The sequence below is a fragment of the Procambarus clarkii genome, chromosome 10 (assembly GCF_040958095.1).
Source record: "Procambarus clarkii isolate CNS0578487 chromosome 10, FALCON_Pclarkii_2.0, whole genome shotgun sequence".
Lineage (NCBI taxonomy): Eukaryota > Metazoa > Arthropoda > Malacostraca > Decapoda > Cambaridae > Procambarus > Procambarus clarkii.
Genome location: NC_091159.1, coordinates 16,733,487 through 16,750,638, shown reverse-complemented (window position 1 = coordinate 16,750,638; position 17,152 = coordinate 16,733,487). Strand labels below are relative to the sequence as shown.

Below are 17,152 nucleotides of genomic sequence, written 5' to 3'. Positions count from 1 at the left end.
TGATCTTCCATTAAGACCACATTAACACCCTTTATATTTGTCATAAATTATTTCATATATTGCTATGGCGTAGTGACGTGAATTTACGACTATTTATTTCGTGACATAACAATATAATTTCATATTCATAATTTATTCTGATGAATCAACATCAGATTATTAGTTCTAGTGATTTAGTAATTACTAGTGATTTAATAATTACTAGAACCAATCGTATTGGCGTATGCCTTTCCATTGGAGACTTTCAGCACCGTGGAGAGGGGGGACCTGCTGCCTGGGTAACAGCTCCCCCCCGAATCAACCTTTGCGCCCTGGAGAGGCCACTCCATACCAGGCCGACACCAGAGCGCAACTCCATAGTCTCCTGAGACTGATGGTTGCCTACTACTACTAGTGCCTGTACCCCCTATTTTGTGAGTGAATTTGACTCATAAATTGATTATAATATACAGTCTTCTTAATGCATTTACTACATAATTAATTATGAACATCCATATGCACTAGTTCGTGGATTTAATATCAATACACTTGTTTTATTTAGTTTTCCAATTTTTCACAAAAAGTGGTGATCGTTCACAGCTATCGAATGTAATGATTATTTCTATTAATATTCCGAGTCAGATTTTCCCACAAACTTTAACCTCACATCTGCCACTCAAATTGTGACCAATGGAGTGCCTTCCTCACAAGAAGATAAAATAATGAGAGTATAAACTTGGCTTTCGCCATGATATGTGCTTTTTGTCGGACGTGATCATATCACTGAGGTTTAGCCATTGGCTAAACCCTTCCCCCGACGCCCTTCCCCTAAACACCCTTCTCCGACGGCCTCACAGTCGGGGAAGTAAACGCTCTTCTCCGACGGCCTCGCAGTCGGGGAAGTAAACGCTCTTCTCCGACGGCCTCGCAGTCGGGGAAGTAAACGCTCTTCTCCGACGGCCTCACAGTCGGGGAAGTAAACGCTCTTCTCCGACGGCCTCACAGTCGGGGAAGTAAACGCTCTTCTCCGACGGCCTCACAGTCGGGGAAGTAAACGCTCTTCTCCGACGGCCTCACAGTCGGGGAAGTAAACGCTCTTCTCCGACGGCCTCACAGTCGGGGAAGTAAACGCTCTTCTCCGACGGCCTCACAGCCGGGGAAGTAAACGCTCTTCTCCGACGGCCTCACAGTCGGGGAAGTAAACGCTCTTCTCCGACGGCCTCACAGTCGGGGAAGGGCGCCATATATACCGGAAGACGCCTCAACCGGGCCGACGCGAAGAGGTCCACCTCCCTTTGGGCGCCCAAACGTCCGGCAGAGACAAAGTTAAGGTATAATTTTTAACCACAGGGATGGACTTACCCTTGGTGATGGGTGTGTGGGTAATATCGTGGTCGAGAAACTGGCCCCACTGCATGATGAGGATGGTGAAGTTGTCGTAGAGATTGTCGCGATCAATGATCACCCTAGAAGAGATGGACCTGGGGGAGGGCAGAGGGGCCCCGGACTTGGCCTGCTGGCGGGCGGAGTTTACACCTGAGGAGCAGACAGCGTGAGTGGCCAGATCACTCACCCCGAAGAATGCCACAAAACAACATATTCTATAAATATTATATATTCCTAATGGTGCAAACATTCAATGAAAAGCATCTGAATGTTTATAACAAGCAGTAATTTGTTTTATGTGTCATTAAGCCAATCAATTAATGAGTACGCACCATCGTGGTAATCTGGAGGCAGGATGCGCTGAAAGGCGACCCCGGCGCTGCCCCAGTTCTTGTTCCGCCTGTTGTTGCATGTTCCGTTAATGGTCCGGTACTTGGTTACCGGACACGGTGGCTCTTTGGGACACGTGTTGGCAATAATCGTGTTCTGAAGGCCGAACTGTGGCAGACCGAACCCACCCTGTTCTTTTGTCAGCTTGAAGCTACGGGAGAGGTAAAACACGCTCAGCTAAGAGTTAAGGTACCGAATTTATTTGTAACATGCGTTCTGTATACATCCGAATCTAGGCAATTACTAGTTTTACACTGTATGTTATTGTAGGAATATTGTACACTGTGTCCAAAACATTATCAATCAAGGGTGCAAACACAGTTCTTCGACAGCGCGCTTGGCCGCCAGCTGGCCGAGACAGCCTGCTTGGCCGCCAGCTGGCCGAGACAGCCTGCTTGGCCGCCAGCTGGCCGAGACAGCCTGCTTGGCCGCCAGCTGGCCGAGACAGCCTGCTTGGCCGCCAGCTGGCCGAGACAGCCTGCTTGGCCGCCAGCTGGCCGAGACAGCCTGCTTGGCCGCCAGCTGGCCGAGACAGCCTGCTTGGCCGCCAGCTGGCCGAGACAGCCTGCTTGGCCGCCAGCTGGCCGAGACAGCCTGCTTGGCCGCCAGCTGGCCGAGACAGCCTGCTTGGCCGCCAGCTGGCCGAGACAGCCTGCTTGGCCGCCAGCTGGCCGAGACAGCCTGCTTGGCCGCCAGCTGGCCGAGACAGCCTGCTTGGCCGCCAGCTGGCCGAGACAGCCTGCTTGGCCGCCAGCTGGCCGAGACAGCCTGCTTGGCCGCCAGCTGGCCGAGACAGCCTGCTAGGCCGCCAGCTGGCCGAGACAGCCTGCTTGGCCGCCAGCTGGCCGAGACAGCCTGCTTGGCCGCCAGCTGGCCGAGACAGCCTGCTTGGCCGCCAGCTGGCCGAGACAGCCTGCTTGGCCGCCAGCTGGCCGAGACAGCCTGCTTGGCCGCCAGCTGGCCGAGACAGCCTGCTTGGCCGCCAGCTGGCCGAGACAGCCTGCTTGGCCGCCAGCTGGCCGAGACAGCCTGCTTGGCCGCCAGCTGGCCGAGACAGCCTGCTTGGCCGCCAGCTGGCCGAGACAGCCTGCTTGGCCGCCAGCTGGCCGAGACAGCCTGCTTGGCCGCCAGCTGGCCGAGACAGCCTGCTTGGCCGCCAGCTGGCCGAGACAGCCTGCTTGGCCGCCAGCTGGCCGAGACAGCCTGCTTGGCCGCCAGCTGGCCGAGACAGCCTGCTTGGCCGCCAGCTGGCCGAGACAGCCTGCTTGGCCGCCAGCTGGCCGAGACAGCCTGCTTGGCCGCCAGCTGGCCGAGACAGCCTGCTAGGCCGCCAGCTGGCCGAGACAGCCTGCTTGGCCGCCAGCTGGCCGAGACAGCCTGCTTGGCCGCCAGCTGGCCGAGACAGCCTGCTTGGCCGCCAGCTGGCCGAGACAGCCTGCTTGGCCGCCAGCTGGCCGAGACAGCCTGCTTGGCCGCCAGCTGGCCGAGACAGCCTGCTTGGCCGCCAGCTGGCCGAGACAGCCTGCTTGGCCGCCAGCTGGCCGAGACAGCCTGCTTGGCCGCCAACTGGCCGAGTACCCTTATACTTACTGCTCGACCAACATGATGGAGGCGGCCACGCTCTTGAAGGCATCTTTGGCTTTCTGGACGATTTTATCTGTGGTCTGGAAGAGTTGGGCGTGGGCGTACACTGGAGTCCCTTCCTTCGCTACGATATTGTTCTTCAACTGCTCTCAAACAATACAATTCTTGTCTTTATACAAACTTTTTAAAATCAGGTGAATTAATCTTTTTTTTAACATAGGTTGGTATATTAATAGTAGGATAATAGTGACTCCTGGTAGCAGGCTTACATCTTTCTTTTTCTAGAGTTAAAAATAAGCCTTATACTAGTTTCTCTCTACCACGATCCGTAGGTTGATTTACAACTAGGGTCCTCAATTATTGCTGCGTGAGCAAGGGTAAATGGCTATAAAGATTGGCATCTAGTCAACTATCTTGTCCAGGGCGGGGGAACCTTGCCCAGGGCGGGGGAACCTTGCCCAGGGCGGGGGAACCTTGCCCAGGGCGGGGGAACCTTGCCCAGGGCGGGGGGAACCTTGCCCAGGGCGGGGGGAACCTTGCCCAGGGCGGGGGGAACCTTGCCCAGGGCGGGGGAACCTTGCCCAGGGCGGGGGGAACCTTGCCCAGGGCGGGGGGAACCTTGCCCAGGGCGGGGGGAACCTTGCCCAGGGCGGGGGGAACCTTGCCCAGGGCGGGGGGAACCTTGCCCAGGGCGGGGGGAACCTTGCCCAGGGCGGGGGGAACCTTGCCCAGGGCGGGGGAACCTTGCCCAGGGCGGGGGAACCTTGCCCAGGGCGGGGGAACCTTGCCCAGGGCGGGGGAACCTTGCCCAGGGCAGGGGAACCTTGCCCTAGGGCGGGGAACCTTGCCTAGGCTGGGGGACCTTGTCCAGGGCGGGGAACCTTGCCCTAGGGCGGGGAACCTTGCCCTAGGGCGGGGAACCTTGCCTAGGCTGGGGGACCTTGTCCAGGGCGGGGAACCTTGCCCAGGGCGGGGGACCAAGCTGAAATTGCTAGGGAGGGCTGGGGGAGTGTGTTTCCACATGTGGGTTTTTCGCATTGTACAACAACCACACATACACGATAAAAGAGTAGTGACTGGTGCGTATATATCTACTTTTGAGCAATGTTATGTCACTCACCAGTTCTTCCTCGAAGACCTCCTTTTTGTGAAGCTCCTTGATGCCCCACTCACAGGCTTCGTGGATTTGCTGCGGTTTGAGATCAGGCATCACGGCCGTCACGGGATCCTGCTTGCTAATCAGTCCTCCCACATCTGCCCGGCGCCAAGTAACATTAGTATAATGTTAATGATCTACGTGTAAACTTTTGCTGCTGTTCAGGGGAGGGATCTCTCGTCTGTGTGTGTGTGTGTGTGTGTGTGTGTGTGTGTGTGTTCAGCTTCGTCTGAGTGTGTGCCTGCGTTCAGCTTCGTCTGTGTGTGCGCGCGTTCAGCTTCGTCTGTGTGTGTGCGCGCGTTCAGCTTCGTCTGTGTGTGTGCGCGCGTTCAGCTTCGTCTGTGTGTGTGCGCGCGTTCAGCTTCGTCTGTGTGTGTGTGTGTGTGTGTGTGTGTACTCACCTAGTTGTGCTTGCGGGCTCAAAGAGCTCTGGCTCTTTGGTCCCGCCTCTCAACCGTCAATCAACAGGTGTACAGGTTCCTGAGCCTATTGGGCTCTATCATATCTACACTTGAAACTGTGTATGGAGTCAGCCTCCACCACATCACTTCCTAATGCATTCCATTTGTCAACCACTCTGACACTAAAAAAGTTCTTTCTAATATCTCTGTGGCTCATTTGGGCGCTCAGTTTCCACCTGTGTCCCCTTGTGCGTGTGCCCCTTGTGTTAAATAGTCTGTGTTTATCTACCCTATCAATTCCCTTGAGAATCTTGAATGTGGTGATCATGTCCCTCCTAACTTTTGTCTTCCAGCGGTGTGTGTGTGTGTGTACTCACCTAGTTGTACTCACCTAGTTGTGCTTGCGGGGGTTGAGCTCTGGCTCTTTGGTCCCGCCTCTCAACTGTCAATCAACAGGTGTACAGGTTCCTGAGCCTATTGGGCTCTATCATATCTACACTTGAAACTGTGTATGGAGTCAGCCTCCACCACATCACTTCCTAATGCATTCCATTTGTCAACCACTCTGACACTAAAAAAGTTCTTTCTAATATCTCTGTGGCTCATTTGGGCACTCAGTTTCCACCTGTGTCCCCTAGTGCGTGTGCCCCTTGTGCTAAACAGCCTGTCTTTATCAACCCTGTCAATTCCCTTGAGGATCTTGAATGTGGTGATCATGTCCCCCCTAACTCTTCTGTCTTCCAACGAAGTGAGGTTTAATTCCCGTAGTCTCTCCTCGTAGCTCATACCTCTCAGCTCGGGTACTAGTCTGGTGGCAAACCTTTGAACCTTTTCCATTTTAGTCTTATGCTTGACTAGATATGGACTCCATGCTGGTGCCGCATACTCCAGGATTGGTCTGACATATGTGGTACATAATGTTCTGAAAGATTCCTTACACAAGTTTCTAAAGGCCGTTCTTATGTTAGCCAACCTGGCATATGCTGCTGCTGTTATCCTCTTGATATGAGCATCAGGGGACAGGTCTGGCGTGATATCAACCCCCAGGTCTTTCTCTCTCTCGGACTCTTGAAGTATTTCATCTCCCAAGTGATACCTTGTATCTGGTCTCCTGCTTCCTACCCCTATCTTCATTACATTACATTTGCTTGGATTAAACTCTAACAGCCATTTGTTCGACCATTCCTGCAGCTTGTCCAGGTCTTCTTGAAGCCTCAAGCTGTCCTCCTCCGTCTTAATCCTTCTCATAATTTTGGCGTCGTCAGCAAACATTGAGAGGAATGAGTCTATACCCTCTGGGAGATCATTTACGTATATCAGAAACAGGATAGGTTCAAGTACAGAGCCCTGTGGGACGCCACTGGTGACTTCACGCCAGTCTGAGGTCTCACCCCTCACTGTAACTCTCTGCTTCCTATTGTTTAGGTACTCCCTTATCCACTGGAGCGCCCTACCAGTTACTCCTGCCTGTTTCTCTAGCTTATGCATCAACCTTTTATGGGGTACTGTGTCAAAGGCTTTCCGACAGTCCAAAAAAATGCAGTCCGCCCACCCTTCTCTTTCTTGTTTAATCTTTGTCACCTGATCGTAGAATTCTATCAATCCTGTAAGGCAAGATTTACCCTCCCTGAACCCATGTTGATGGGCTGTCACGAAGTCTCTTCTCTCCAGATGTGTTACTAGGTTTTTTCTCACAATCTTCTCCATCACCTTGCATGGTATACAAGTTAAGGACACTGGCCTGTAGTTCAGTGCCTCTTGTCTGTCACCCTTTTTGTATATTGGTACTACATTAGCAGTCTTCCATATTTCTGGTAGGTCCCCCGTTTCCAGTGACCTACTATACACTATGGAGAGTGGTAGGCAAAGTGCTCCTGCACACTCTTTCAATACCCATGGCGAGATTCCATCCGGCCCAACAGCTTTTCTCACATCCAGCTCCAATAGGTGCTTCTTGACCTCATCTCTTGTAATTTCGAACCTATCCAAGGTCACCTGGTTTGCTGCCACCTCTTCTAGCGCCGCGACATCTCCCTGTTCTATTGTAAAGACCTCCTGGAACCTTTTGTTGAGTTCTTCACACACCTCTTTGTCATTCTCTGTGTACCTGTCCTCGCCCACCCTAAGTTTCATCACCTGTTCCTTCACTGTTGTCTTCCTCCTGATGTGACTGTGTAGTAGCTTGGGTTCGGTCTTGGCTTTATTAGCTATATCATTTTCATACCTTTTCTCAGCTGCTCTTCTCACACTGACATACTCGTTCCTGGTTCTCTGGTATCTCTCTCTCTACTTTCTGGTGTTCTGTTATTACGGAAGTTCCTCCATGCCCTTTTGTTCTGCTCCTTTGCTTTCATACATTCCTTATTAAACCACGGATTCTTCCTTTGCTTCTCTGTTTTTTCCTGTCGGGCTGTGACAAACCTGCTTACAGCCTCCTGACATTTTTGGGTGACATAGTCCATCATGTCTTGTACGGACTTGGTTCCGAGTTCTGTGTCCCAATGCATATCCCATAGGAATTTATTCATTTCCTCATAGTTTCCCTAATAGTTGTGTGTGTGTGTGTGTGTGTGTGTGTGTGTGTGTGTGTGTGTGTGTGTGTGTGTGTGTGTGTGTGTGTGTGTACTCACCTACTCACCTATTTGTACTCACCTATTTGTGCTTGCGGGAGTTGAGCTTTGGCTCTTTGGTCCCGCCTCTCAACTGTCAATCAACTGGTGTACAGATTCCTGAGCCTACTGGGCTCTATCATATCTACATTAAAAACTGTGTATGGAGTCAGCCTCCACCACATCACTGCCTAATGCATTCCATCCGTTAACTACTCTGACACTGAAAAAGTTCATTCTAACGTCTCTGTGGCTCATGTGGGTACTCAGTTTCCACCTGTGTCCCCTTGTTCGCGTCCCACCAGTGTTGAATAGTTCATCCTTGTTTACCCGGTCGATTCCTCTGAGGATTTTGTAGGTTGTGGTCATGTCTCCCCTTACTCTTCTGTCTTCCAGTGTCGTAAGGTGCATTTCCCGCAGCCTTTCCTCGTAACTCATGCCTCTTAGTTCTGGGACTAGTCTAGTGGCATACCTTTGGACTTTTTCCAGCTTCGTCTTGTGCTTGACAAGGTACGGGCTCCATGCTGGGGCCGCATACTCCAGGATTGGTCTTACATATGTGGTGTACAAGATTCTGAATGTTTCCTTACACAGGTTCCTGAACGCTGTTCTGATGTTAAACAGCCTCGCATGTGTGTGTGTGTGTGTGTGTGTGTGTGTGTGTGTGTGTGTAATCCTCGTCTCTGTGTGTGTGTGTGTGTGTGTGTAAGCCTCGTCTGTGTGTGTGTGTGGAAGCCTCGTCTGTGTGTGTGTGTGGAAGCCTCGTCTGTGTGTGTGTGTGTGGAAGCCTCGTCTGTGTGTGTGTGTGTGGAAGCCTCGTCTGTGTGTGTGTGTGTGGAAGCCTCGTCTGTGTGTGTGTGTGTGGAAGCCTCGTCTGTGTGTGTGTGTGTGGAAGCCTCGTCTGTGTGTGTGTGTGTGTGTGTGGAAGCCTCGTCTGTGTGTGTGTGTGTGGAAGCCTCGTCTGTGTGTGTGTGTGTGGAAGCCTCGTCTGTGTGTGTGTGTGTGGAAGCCTCGTCTGTGTGTGTGTGTGTGGAAGCCTCGTCTGTGTGTGTGTGTGGAAGCCTCGTCTGTGTGTGTGTGTGTGGAAGCCTCGTCTGTGTGTGTGTGTGGAAGCCTCGTCTGTGTGTGTGTGTGTGGAAGCCTCGTCTGTGTGTGTGTGTGTGTGTGTGGAAGCCTCGTCTGTGTGTGTGTGGAAGCCTCGTCTGTGTGTGTGTGTGTGGAAGCCTCGTCTGTGTGTGTGTGTGGAAGCCTCGTCTGTGTGTGTGTGTGTGGAAGCCTCGTCTGTGTGTGTGTGTGGAAGCCTCGTCTGTGTGTGTGTGTGTGGAAGCCTCGTCTGTGTGTGTGTGTGTGGAAGCCTCGTCTGTGTGTGTGTGTGTGGAAGCCTCGTCTGTGTGTGTGTGTGTGGAAGCCTCGTCTGTGTGTGTGTGTGTGGAAGCCTCGTCTGTGTGTGTGTGTGGAAGCCTCGTCTGTGTGTGTGTGTGTGGAAGCCTCGTCTGTGTGTGTGTGTGGAAGCCTCGTCTGTGTGTGTGTGTGTGTGGAAGCCTCGTCTGTGTGTGTGTGTGTGTGTGGAAGCCTCGTCTGTGTGTGTGTGTGGAAGCCTCGTCTGTGTGTGTGTGTGGAAGCCTCGTCTGTGTGTGTGTGTGGAAGCCTCGTCTGTGTGTGTGTGTGGAAGCCTCGTCTGTGTGTGTGTGTGTGGAAGCCTCGTCTGTGTGTGTGTGTGTGGAAGCCTCGTCTGTGTGTGTGTGTGTGGAAGCCTCGTCTGTGTGTGTGTGTGTGGAAGCCTCGTCTGTGTGTGTGTGTGTGTGTGTGTGTGTAAGCCTCGTCTGTGTGTGTGTGTGTGTGTGTGGAAGCCTCGTCTGTGTGTGTGTGTGTGTGTGTGTGTGTGTGTGTGTGTGTGTGTGGTGTGTGTGTGTGTGTGTGTGTGTGTGTGTGGTGTGTGTGTGTGTGTGTGTGGAAGCCTCGTCTGTGTGTATATGCTCAACATAAAAGCCTCGGAGTTATGCTCCACCCATTAAAAGTAGCTTAACAAGTAAGAGCTGGAGTAAAATATACAAAAGTCAACCAAACTTCAGAAATAGTCCAAAGATCCTCTGACAGTATAGAAAATGTATTGTGGTTATTCAGTAGTACAAAGCCCTGGTGCCCCCCGCCCCCTCTGGACTTGCTGTATTCTTGTATCCAAGGACGGTGACCTTACCTTGAGGCTACCTTGAGGTGCTTCCGGGGCTTAGCGTCCCCGCGGCCCGGTCGTCGACCAGGCCTCCTGGTTGCTTAACCTTGCCGTTATGATTTATTAATATATATACAAGAAGGTACATTCCCTGGAAACACAAACCGAAACTGTCTCTATTTTCCGCTTGTTACAACTTGTAATAAAGCTGTTACATCTTGGCTTAACGTGTTTATGACGTATTAGAACGTTGTTACAACTTGCTATATTGGTTGTTATAACTGGTTAGGAAGTGTTAAAACTTGTTCGAACGTTGTACCAACGTCGTAGTTTCGGTGTGTGTTTGGCGGGTTGGGTTTGTGAGAATACATAGCTTGGTAATTTACAATCTGGTAAAGCCACTAACTAGTTCGAGCCGCGTTTCGGGCAGGAAACGAGATGCAGCCCGCCCTCCTGTTGTGGTAGCACTTATACTAACGATGAGCACCAATAGTACATATACCGACATACAACGCAGTTAGAAAGTGGAAATCGCCACTATTGAGTTGGACAAACGGGATAATAATTTTTCCCTTGTGTTGCTTGGCCAAACTAAACTAACCTAACCTGCCTACTTGAGGTTATCTTGAGATGATTTCGGGGCTTAGCGTCCTCGCGGAACGGTCCTCGGCCAGGCCTCCTTTTTGTTACACCCCCCCCCCAGGAAGCAGCCTGTTGCAGCTGACTAACTCCCAGGTACCTATTTACTGCTAGGTAACAGGAGCATCAGGGTGAAATAAATATTTTGCCCATTTGTCTCCGCCTCCACCGGGGCCACCTCCTAGGCCTAATACACGATATCTGCGGCCTAATATAGTACATGTGTGCTATACTAGGCCTAGAAATATTTAAGCTTGTTTTAAAGCTTCATTTATTTTAAAATAATTCCTTATTAGTCAGTATAATACTATCTAAAAGCTAAGTACTAATTGTACTAATAAGTACTAAGTAAGTACCTGCCCGAAACGCTTTGCGTAATAGTGGTTTTAGGCATTGTATGTACTAGCTCTATAAATCTATCAATTTTTGTAAAACCTCTCGATGTATGTACCTTACCTGAATAAACATTTATGTATTCATTTATTAATTCGTGACTATTGACGGAGGTCACAATAGATGCCATCTAAACAGGAGGATGGGCTGCAGCGACACATGTACCGTGGAGAAAGATGGAGGTGAGAGCGACATAACATCATACCAGAATGAGGTCAAATCTGATACAAGGAACGGTTGAGGGACCAACAACACTGCAAACCAGACATGACTGTGCTCATCTCATCGAAACCATTAAAATACTAAACAAGTTGGAGGATAATAATCCAGACTACTTCTGTAAAAAGTCCAATATAACTCACAAAAGGAGCAACAACTACAAGCTCAATAAACCACAATGTTAGACAGAAAAAAAAGTGTTTTTTTCATCCTAAGGATGCAAGCTAATACTTTAATTTACAAGTAAACATGGAGCCACAAGCTTCGTGTCCCCGTCGTGACCATCAGAGACAGTGGTGTACTGAAAACGGCGAAGCGTGCTGCGAGTTCCCCAACTGTCTTGAATGTTTCTTTGTCCAACCATAAACTAGTAAGATAATATTGTACTGTAATCACGTAACAGAGGCACATGAGACGATATAGTTGCTTGGTGTGGCACTAACCTGCTGAGGGTTGCTTAGTGTGGCACTAACCTGTTGAGGGCTGCTTAGTGTGGCACTAACCTGTTGAGGGCTGCTTAGTGTGGCACTAACCTGTTGAGGGTTGCTTAGTGTGGCACTAACCTGTTGAGGGCTGCTTAGTGTGGGGGCAGCAGACGCCCTGCTGGGCGTCGCTGATGACGCACGGGGAGCGGGAGAGCTGGGCGATCTCGGCGAAGAAGGTGGCGCACTGCACCAGGCGGCGGCAGGAGCCCTGCTGCCCGAGGTACGTAGTGCACGGGACCTGCTGAAACACTATCAACTTAATACAAATACTATGGTGTGTCTCTGTATGTTTATGCCAAGCTACAAAAAAGATTTACCTTTCTCCTCAGCACACACCCTCCCCATCTCCCCCCCCCCGAAGACACACCCTCCCCATCTCCTCCCCCCCTCCCAAGACACACCCTCCCCATCTCCTCCCCCCCTCCCAAGACACACCCTCCCCATCTCTCATCAAATGGTTGCGGCCAAAATGCAAATCTGTCATCTTAAATTACATTTTACATACCAATATCTAAATGTACTAACATTACAAATAAATGCTAAAGTGTACTGGCTCGGGGCAGAACATTTCACATCCACCGACTTCGTGAAGGAAGATCATAGGGTCCCATGCTACCCCTTGGCTCCGATTCCCCCCCCCCCCCCCCCTAAAATAAGCATTAATTCTGTAAAGTATAATGAGACTAGCCTGAAGCGTCTGGCCTACAACCTTAGATTGACATTATATTGTATGGATATAGAATTTGTGACTGCTGTCTACAATTTTAATCCAAGCTGTGATGATTATTTCGAGAACCGACAAGTGATGAATATTATTGTTTAGTGTAAGTATAAAGGATCAAAGTTTCCCGCTAGTACAAGTAGGTTTGTTCTCCACTCACAGTTGGGAATTCCCAGCGGGACAGAAATGGTTGGGCGTGTTTCCTATCATCTAATGCACCTGTTCACCCAGTAATAAATAGGTACCCAGGAGTTAGCTTGTCATGAGGCTGTATCCTGGAGAGGCTCAGTAGTTCGTGGTTGGAAGGACAATGATATAAGCCTAACATGTATATATACACAAAATGCCTGTCAACAAAATGAATTAATAATAATAATAATCAAGTGGTCCTCACACACGACTAGGTAATGGTCCACGACGGACCGAAACGTCGTCGTCTCATCATCTTCTGGTGTGTGGTCTGGTCATCATATCTTCAACCCCGTTATTGTGACTCATCGTCTGCACCTCATTGCAACTTTTACAATATTGTAATGAACAACCTGGATGATACTAATCAAGTCCACTTCTTTAAAAGTCAGATATAACACAAACAAGGGCAAGAGCTTCAAGTTCAACAAGCCACATTGTAGGACAGAAAACAGGAGATGCTTTTTCACCCACAGGATTATAAACTCATGGAACCGCCTACCCGCCGAAGCCGTAAATGATGACAGTACTGTACTATAAACTTAGATAATTATCAAAAGAAGGCACCAAGCCGTGGGGGACCAAAGAGCCGAAGTCCAAACCACTATAAGCACAATTAGGTGAGTACATACTTTTCAGTGAACAGGAGGGAAGGGAGAGAATTATCAGGGGGGAAAAGCGCCAAGCCATTACGACTATATAGCACTTGGAAGGGATCAGGACAAGGATTTGGGATGGGACGGGGGATCAAGTTCAAGTATGTTTATTGAGACAAGAAAGAAATACATCTCAAAGGGATAGAGTAGCTTAGGTTATTTGTACCCCCCAATGACAGGGGAAAGGATTGGTGCCTAACCACTTGGGCGGTCGGGGATTGAACACCGACCTGCATGAAGCAAAACCGTCGCTCCACCGTTCAGCCCAAGGTGTTGGACGGGAGCTATTCATTATTTATAATCAATGACGGAAAATATTATAATAAATAATCGTATAAAACCTCACCTCAGGCTGAAAAACTTCTCGAGGAAAGACGATGTCTGGCAGTGCAGGGATCCCTAGTCTGGGCAGCACCGCTAGGGTGCCCTGGATGCTCCTCTGGATGCTGTCCTGGATGCTGCCGCTATCAGCACTGGCATAGGAGCTAGCTGACACATCCACGCCGGCTCCCGCCCCGGCAGTGGCAAAGGCTTGAGCAGCACCATCAGGAAATACTATCTGAGTTTGGGCCAGCGCGATGAGCGTGGCGGCCACCACACCCACCGTCCACAGCGCCGTCTGCGTCATCTTCACACACGCTGGCTAGTCTGTCAAAACAAACGTGTTATGTAGTAACGAGAGTAGTAATGTAGTAACTCTCAGACCACCAGACAGGAAGGAGCTCAACCCCTCAAGGCTCCTCTAGACTCACTTTATCTTGCATGAAGGTGTTCATCTGGTGTACCTAATATATATGTAGTAGAGTAATAATTGTGAGTGTCAGTTCAATAGTCTCCTCAGACTGACGGATGCCTACTACAGTTCTTGAGGTGATCAAGAGGCGCGTCTTGGAATAGGGGTCACGGTAGTTCACAGTAGTAAGAGAAAGAGTTACTAAAACTTGGCTGAACTATCTACACACAAACTCTATAAACTGAAATCACTATTATTTAATGTGAAACTATATAAAACAAAGAATGCTAAACGCGTTTTCGGTTCAATTCGCCTTCATCAGGGCAAAAAGAATCAATCTTTCATTCTTTTTTTGCTCTGATGAAAGCGAATTGAGCCGAAAACGCGTTTAGCATTATCTGTTTTTCAAATGTGGTTTTTCCGCATACTTAGAACAGTGTTTTTGTGGTCATTGTTGCATATATATATATATATATATATATATATAATATATATATACATATATATATATATAATATATATATACATATATATATATATACATATATATATATATATATATATATATATATAAACATATAGATGTGTGTGTGTGTGTAATTACCTAAGTGTAGTTACAGGATGAGATATGCTCGTGTTGTCCCGTCTTCCCAGCACTCTTTGTCGTACAACGCCTTGAAAATATATGTGTGTGTGTGTGTGTGTGTGTGTGTGCTCACCTAGTTGTGTTTGTGGGGGGGGGATTGAGCTCTTGCTCTTTGGTCCCGCCTTTCAATTGTCAATCAACTGATGTACAGGTTCCTGATGATATTGGGCTCTGTCATATCTACACTTGAAACTGTGTATGTAGTCAGCCTCCACCACATCACTTCTTAAAGCATTCCATTTGTCAACTACTCTGACACTAAACAAATTATTTCTAATGTCCCTATGGCTCATTTGGGCACTCAATTTCCAACTGTGTTCCCTAGTGTGTTTGCCCCTTGTGTTAAATAGTCTATCTTTATCTACTCTATCAATCCCTTTCAGAATCTTGTATGTAGTGATCATGTCCCCCCTAACTCTTCTGTTTTACAGCACCGTGAGGTTAAATTCCCAAAGTCTCTCCTCATAGCTCATACCCCTCAGTTCGGGTACTAGTCTGGTGGCAAACCTTTGAACCTTATCCAGTTTAGTCTTATGGAACGAGATATATGTGTGTGTGTGTTTTCACCTATTTGTATTCACATAATTGTTCTTGCGGGGGTTGAGCTCTGCTGTTTCGGCCCGCCTCTCAACTGTCAATCAACTGTAACTAATTTCCCCCTCCCCCCCAGGAAGCAGCTCCATAACAGCTGTCTAACTCCCAGGTACCTATTTACCTAGTGTGTGTGTGTGTGTGTGTGTGTGTGTGTGTGTGTGTGTGTGTGTGTGTGTGTGTGTGTGTGTGTGTGTGTGTGTGTGTGTGTGTGTGTGGGTACTCACCTAATTGTACTCAGCTAATTGTTGTGCTTGCGGGGGTTGAGCTTTGGCTCTTTGGTCTCGCCTCTCAACCATCAATCAACTGGTGTACAGATTCCTGAGCCTACTGGGCTCTATCATATCTACACTTAAAACTGTGTATGGAGTCAGCCTCCACCACATCACTGCCTAATACATTCCACCTGTTAACTACTCTGCCACTGAAAAAGTTCTTTCTAACGTCCCTGTGGCTCATTTGGGTACTCAGTTTCCACCTGTGTCCCCTTGTTTGTGTACCACCCGTGTTGAATAGTTTATCCTTGTCTACCCTGTCAATACCCCTGAGGATTTTGTAGGTAGTGATCATGTCTCCCTTTACTCTTCTGTCTTCCAGTGTCGTAAGGTGCATCTCTCGCAGTCTTTCCTCGTAACTTATGCCTCTTAGCTCCGGGACTAGTTTAGTAGTATACCTCTGAACTTTTTCCAGCTTCGTCTTGTGCTTGACAAGGTACGGGCTCCACGCTGGGGCCGCATACTCCAGGATTGGTCTTACATGTGTGGTATACAAGATTCTGAATGATTCCTTACACAGATTTCTGAAGGATGTTCTGAAGTTAGTCAGCCTCGCATATGCCGCAGACGTAATTCTTTTTATGTGGGCTTCAGGAGACAGGTTTTTTGTGATATCAACTCCTAGATCTCTCTCTCTGTCCGTTTCCTGAAGTACTTCATCTCCCATTCTGTATACTGTGTTTGGCCTTCTGTTTCCACCGCTTAGTTTCATTACTTTGCATTTACTTGGGTTGAACTTGAGCAGTCATTTGTTGGACCATTCATTCAATCTGTCCAGGTCATCTTGTACCTCCAACTATCCTCCTGTTTCAATCCTCCTCATAATTTTTGCGTCATCAGCAAAAATTGAGAGAAACGAGTCTATACCCTCTGGGAGATCATTTACATATATCAGATACAGTATAGGTCCAAGGACTGACCCCTGCGGGACTCCACTTGTAACGTCTCGCCAATCACCCCCTCGCTGTGACTCGTTGTCTTCTGTTGCTTCTTGTTGCCCTTATCCAATAGAGTACCTTCCCTTTCACTCCTGCCTTTTCACTAGCCTCTTGTGTGGTACTGTATCAAAGGCTTTCTGGCAATCCAAAAATATGCAGTCTGCCCATCCCTCTCTTTCTTGCCTGATTTTTGTTGCCTGGTCGTAGAATTCAATTAACCCTGTGAGGCAGGACTTGCCATCCCTGAACCCATGTTGATGCTGTGTTACAAAGTTCCTTCGCTCCAGATGTTCCACTAGCTTTCTTCGCACAATCTTCTCCATCAGCGTGCATGGTATGCAGGTTAGGGACACTGGCCTGTAGTTCAGTGCCTCCTGTCTATCCCCTTTCTTGTATATTGGGACGGGACTGTGTGTGCGTGTGCGTGTGTGTGTGCTCACCTAATTGTACTCGCCTAATTGTGCTTGCAGGGGTTGAGCTTTGTCTCTTTGGTCCCGCCTTTCAACTGTCAGTCAACTGATGTACAGATTCCTGAGCCTACTGGGTTCTATCATATCTACATTTGAAACTGTGTATATGGAGTCAGCCTCCACCACATCACTTCCTAGTGCATTCCATTTATTGCCTACTCTGACATTGAAAAAATTGTTTCTAACGTCTCTGTGGCTCATCTGGGTACTAACTAAGTTTCCACCTGTGTCCCCTTGTTCGTCTCCCACCCATGTTGAAGAGTTTGTCTTTGTCCACCCTGTCAATTCCCCTGAGAATTTTGTAGGTGGTTATCATGTCTCTCCTTAACTGTGTGTGTGTTTGTTTACGTTTTGTGCCTGCAGGATCGAGCTGTTAGCTCCTGGGCCCCTGCCTTTCTAACCGTAGAATGTCTAAAATACTGACTCCCAGCCTAATTTCCTTCAACCATATCTACTACATATAGTGTGTGTGTATAGTGCTAGCGAGATTGTGAAAGGGTCACTGACCAGAAGAGATTAACT

The 17,152-nt window shown here is 48.9% G+C and overlaps 1 protein-coding gene across 2 annotated transcripts in view; it reads right to left on the bottom strand.

The window, feature by feature from the left end:
* LOC123746854 (salivary peroxidase/catechol oxidase) overlaps positions 1-17,152 on the bottom strand; it is a 71,016-nt gene that overhangs the window by 34,104 nt on the left and 19,760 nt on the right. Inside the window, exons 2-7 of one of the 2 annotated variants that reach the window (XM_069321658.1) lie at positions 13,324-13,625; positions 11,490-11,652; positions 4,460-4,593; positions 3,346-3,482; positions 1,698-1,906; positions 1,342-1,515 (exon numbers count right to left, since the gene is read on the bottom strand). In XM_069321658.1, the coding sequence (XP_069177759.1) occupies positions 1,342-1,515; positions 1,698-1,906; positions 3,346-3,482; positions 4,460-4,593; positions 11,490-11,652; positions 13,324-13,605 (1,099 nt within the window). In that variant the 5' untranslated portion in view covers positions 13,606-13,625. The remainder of the gene's footprint in view (positions 1-1,341; positions 1,516-1,697; positions 1,907-3,345; positions 3,483-4,459; positions 4,594-11,489; positions 11,653-13,323; positions 13,626-17,152) is intronic. The other variant, XM_069321659.1, reaches the window with a different exon arrangement.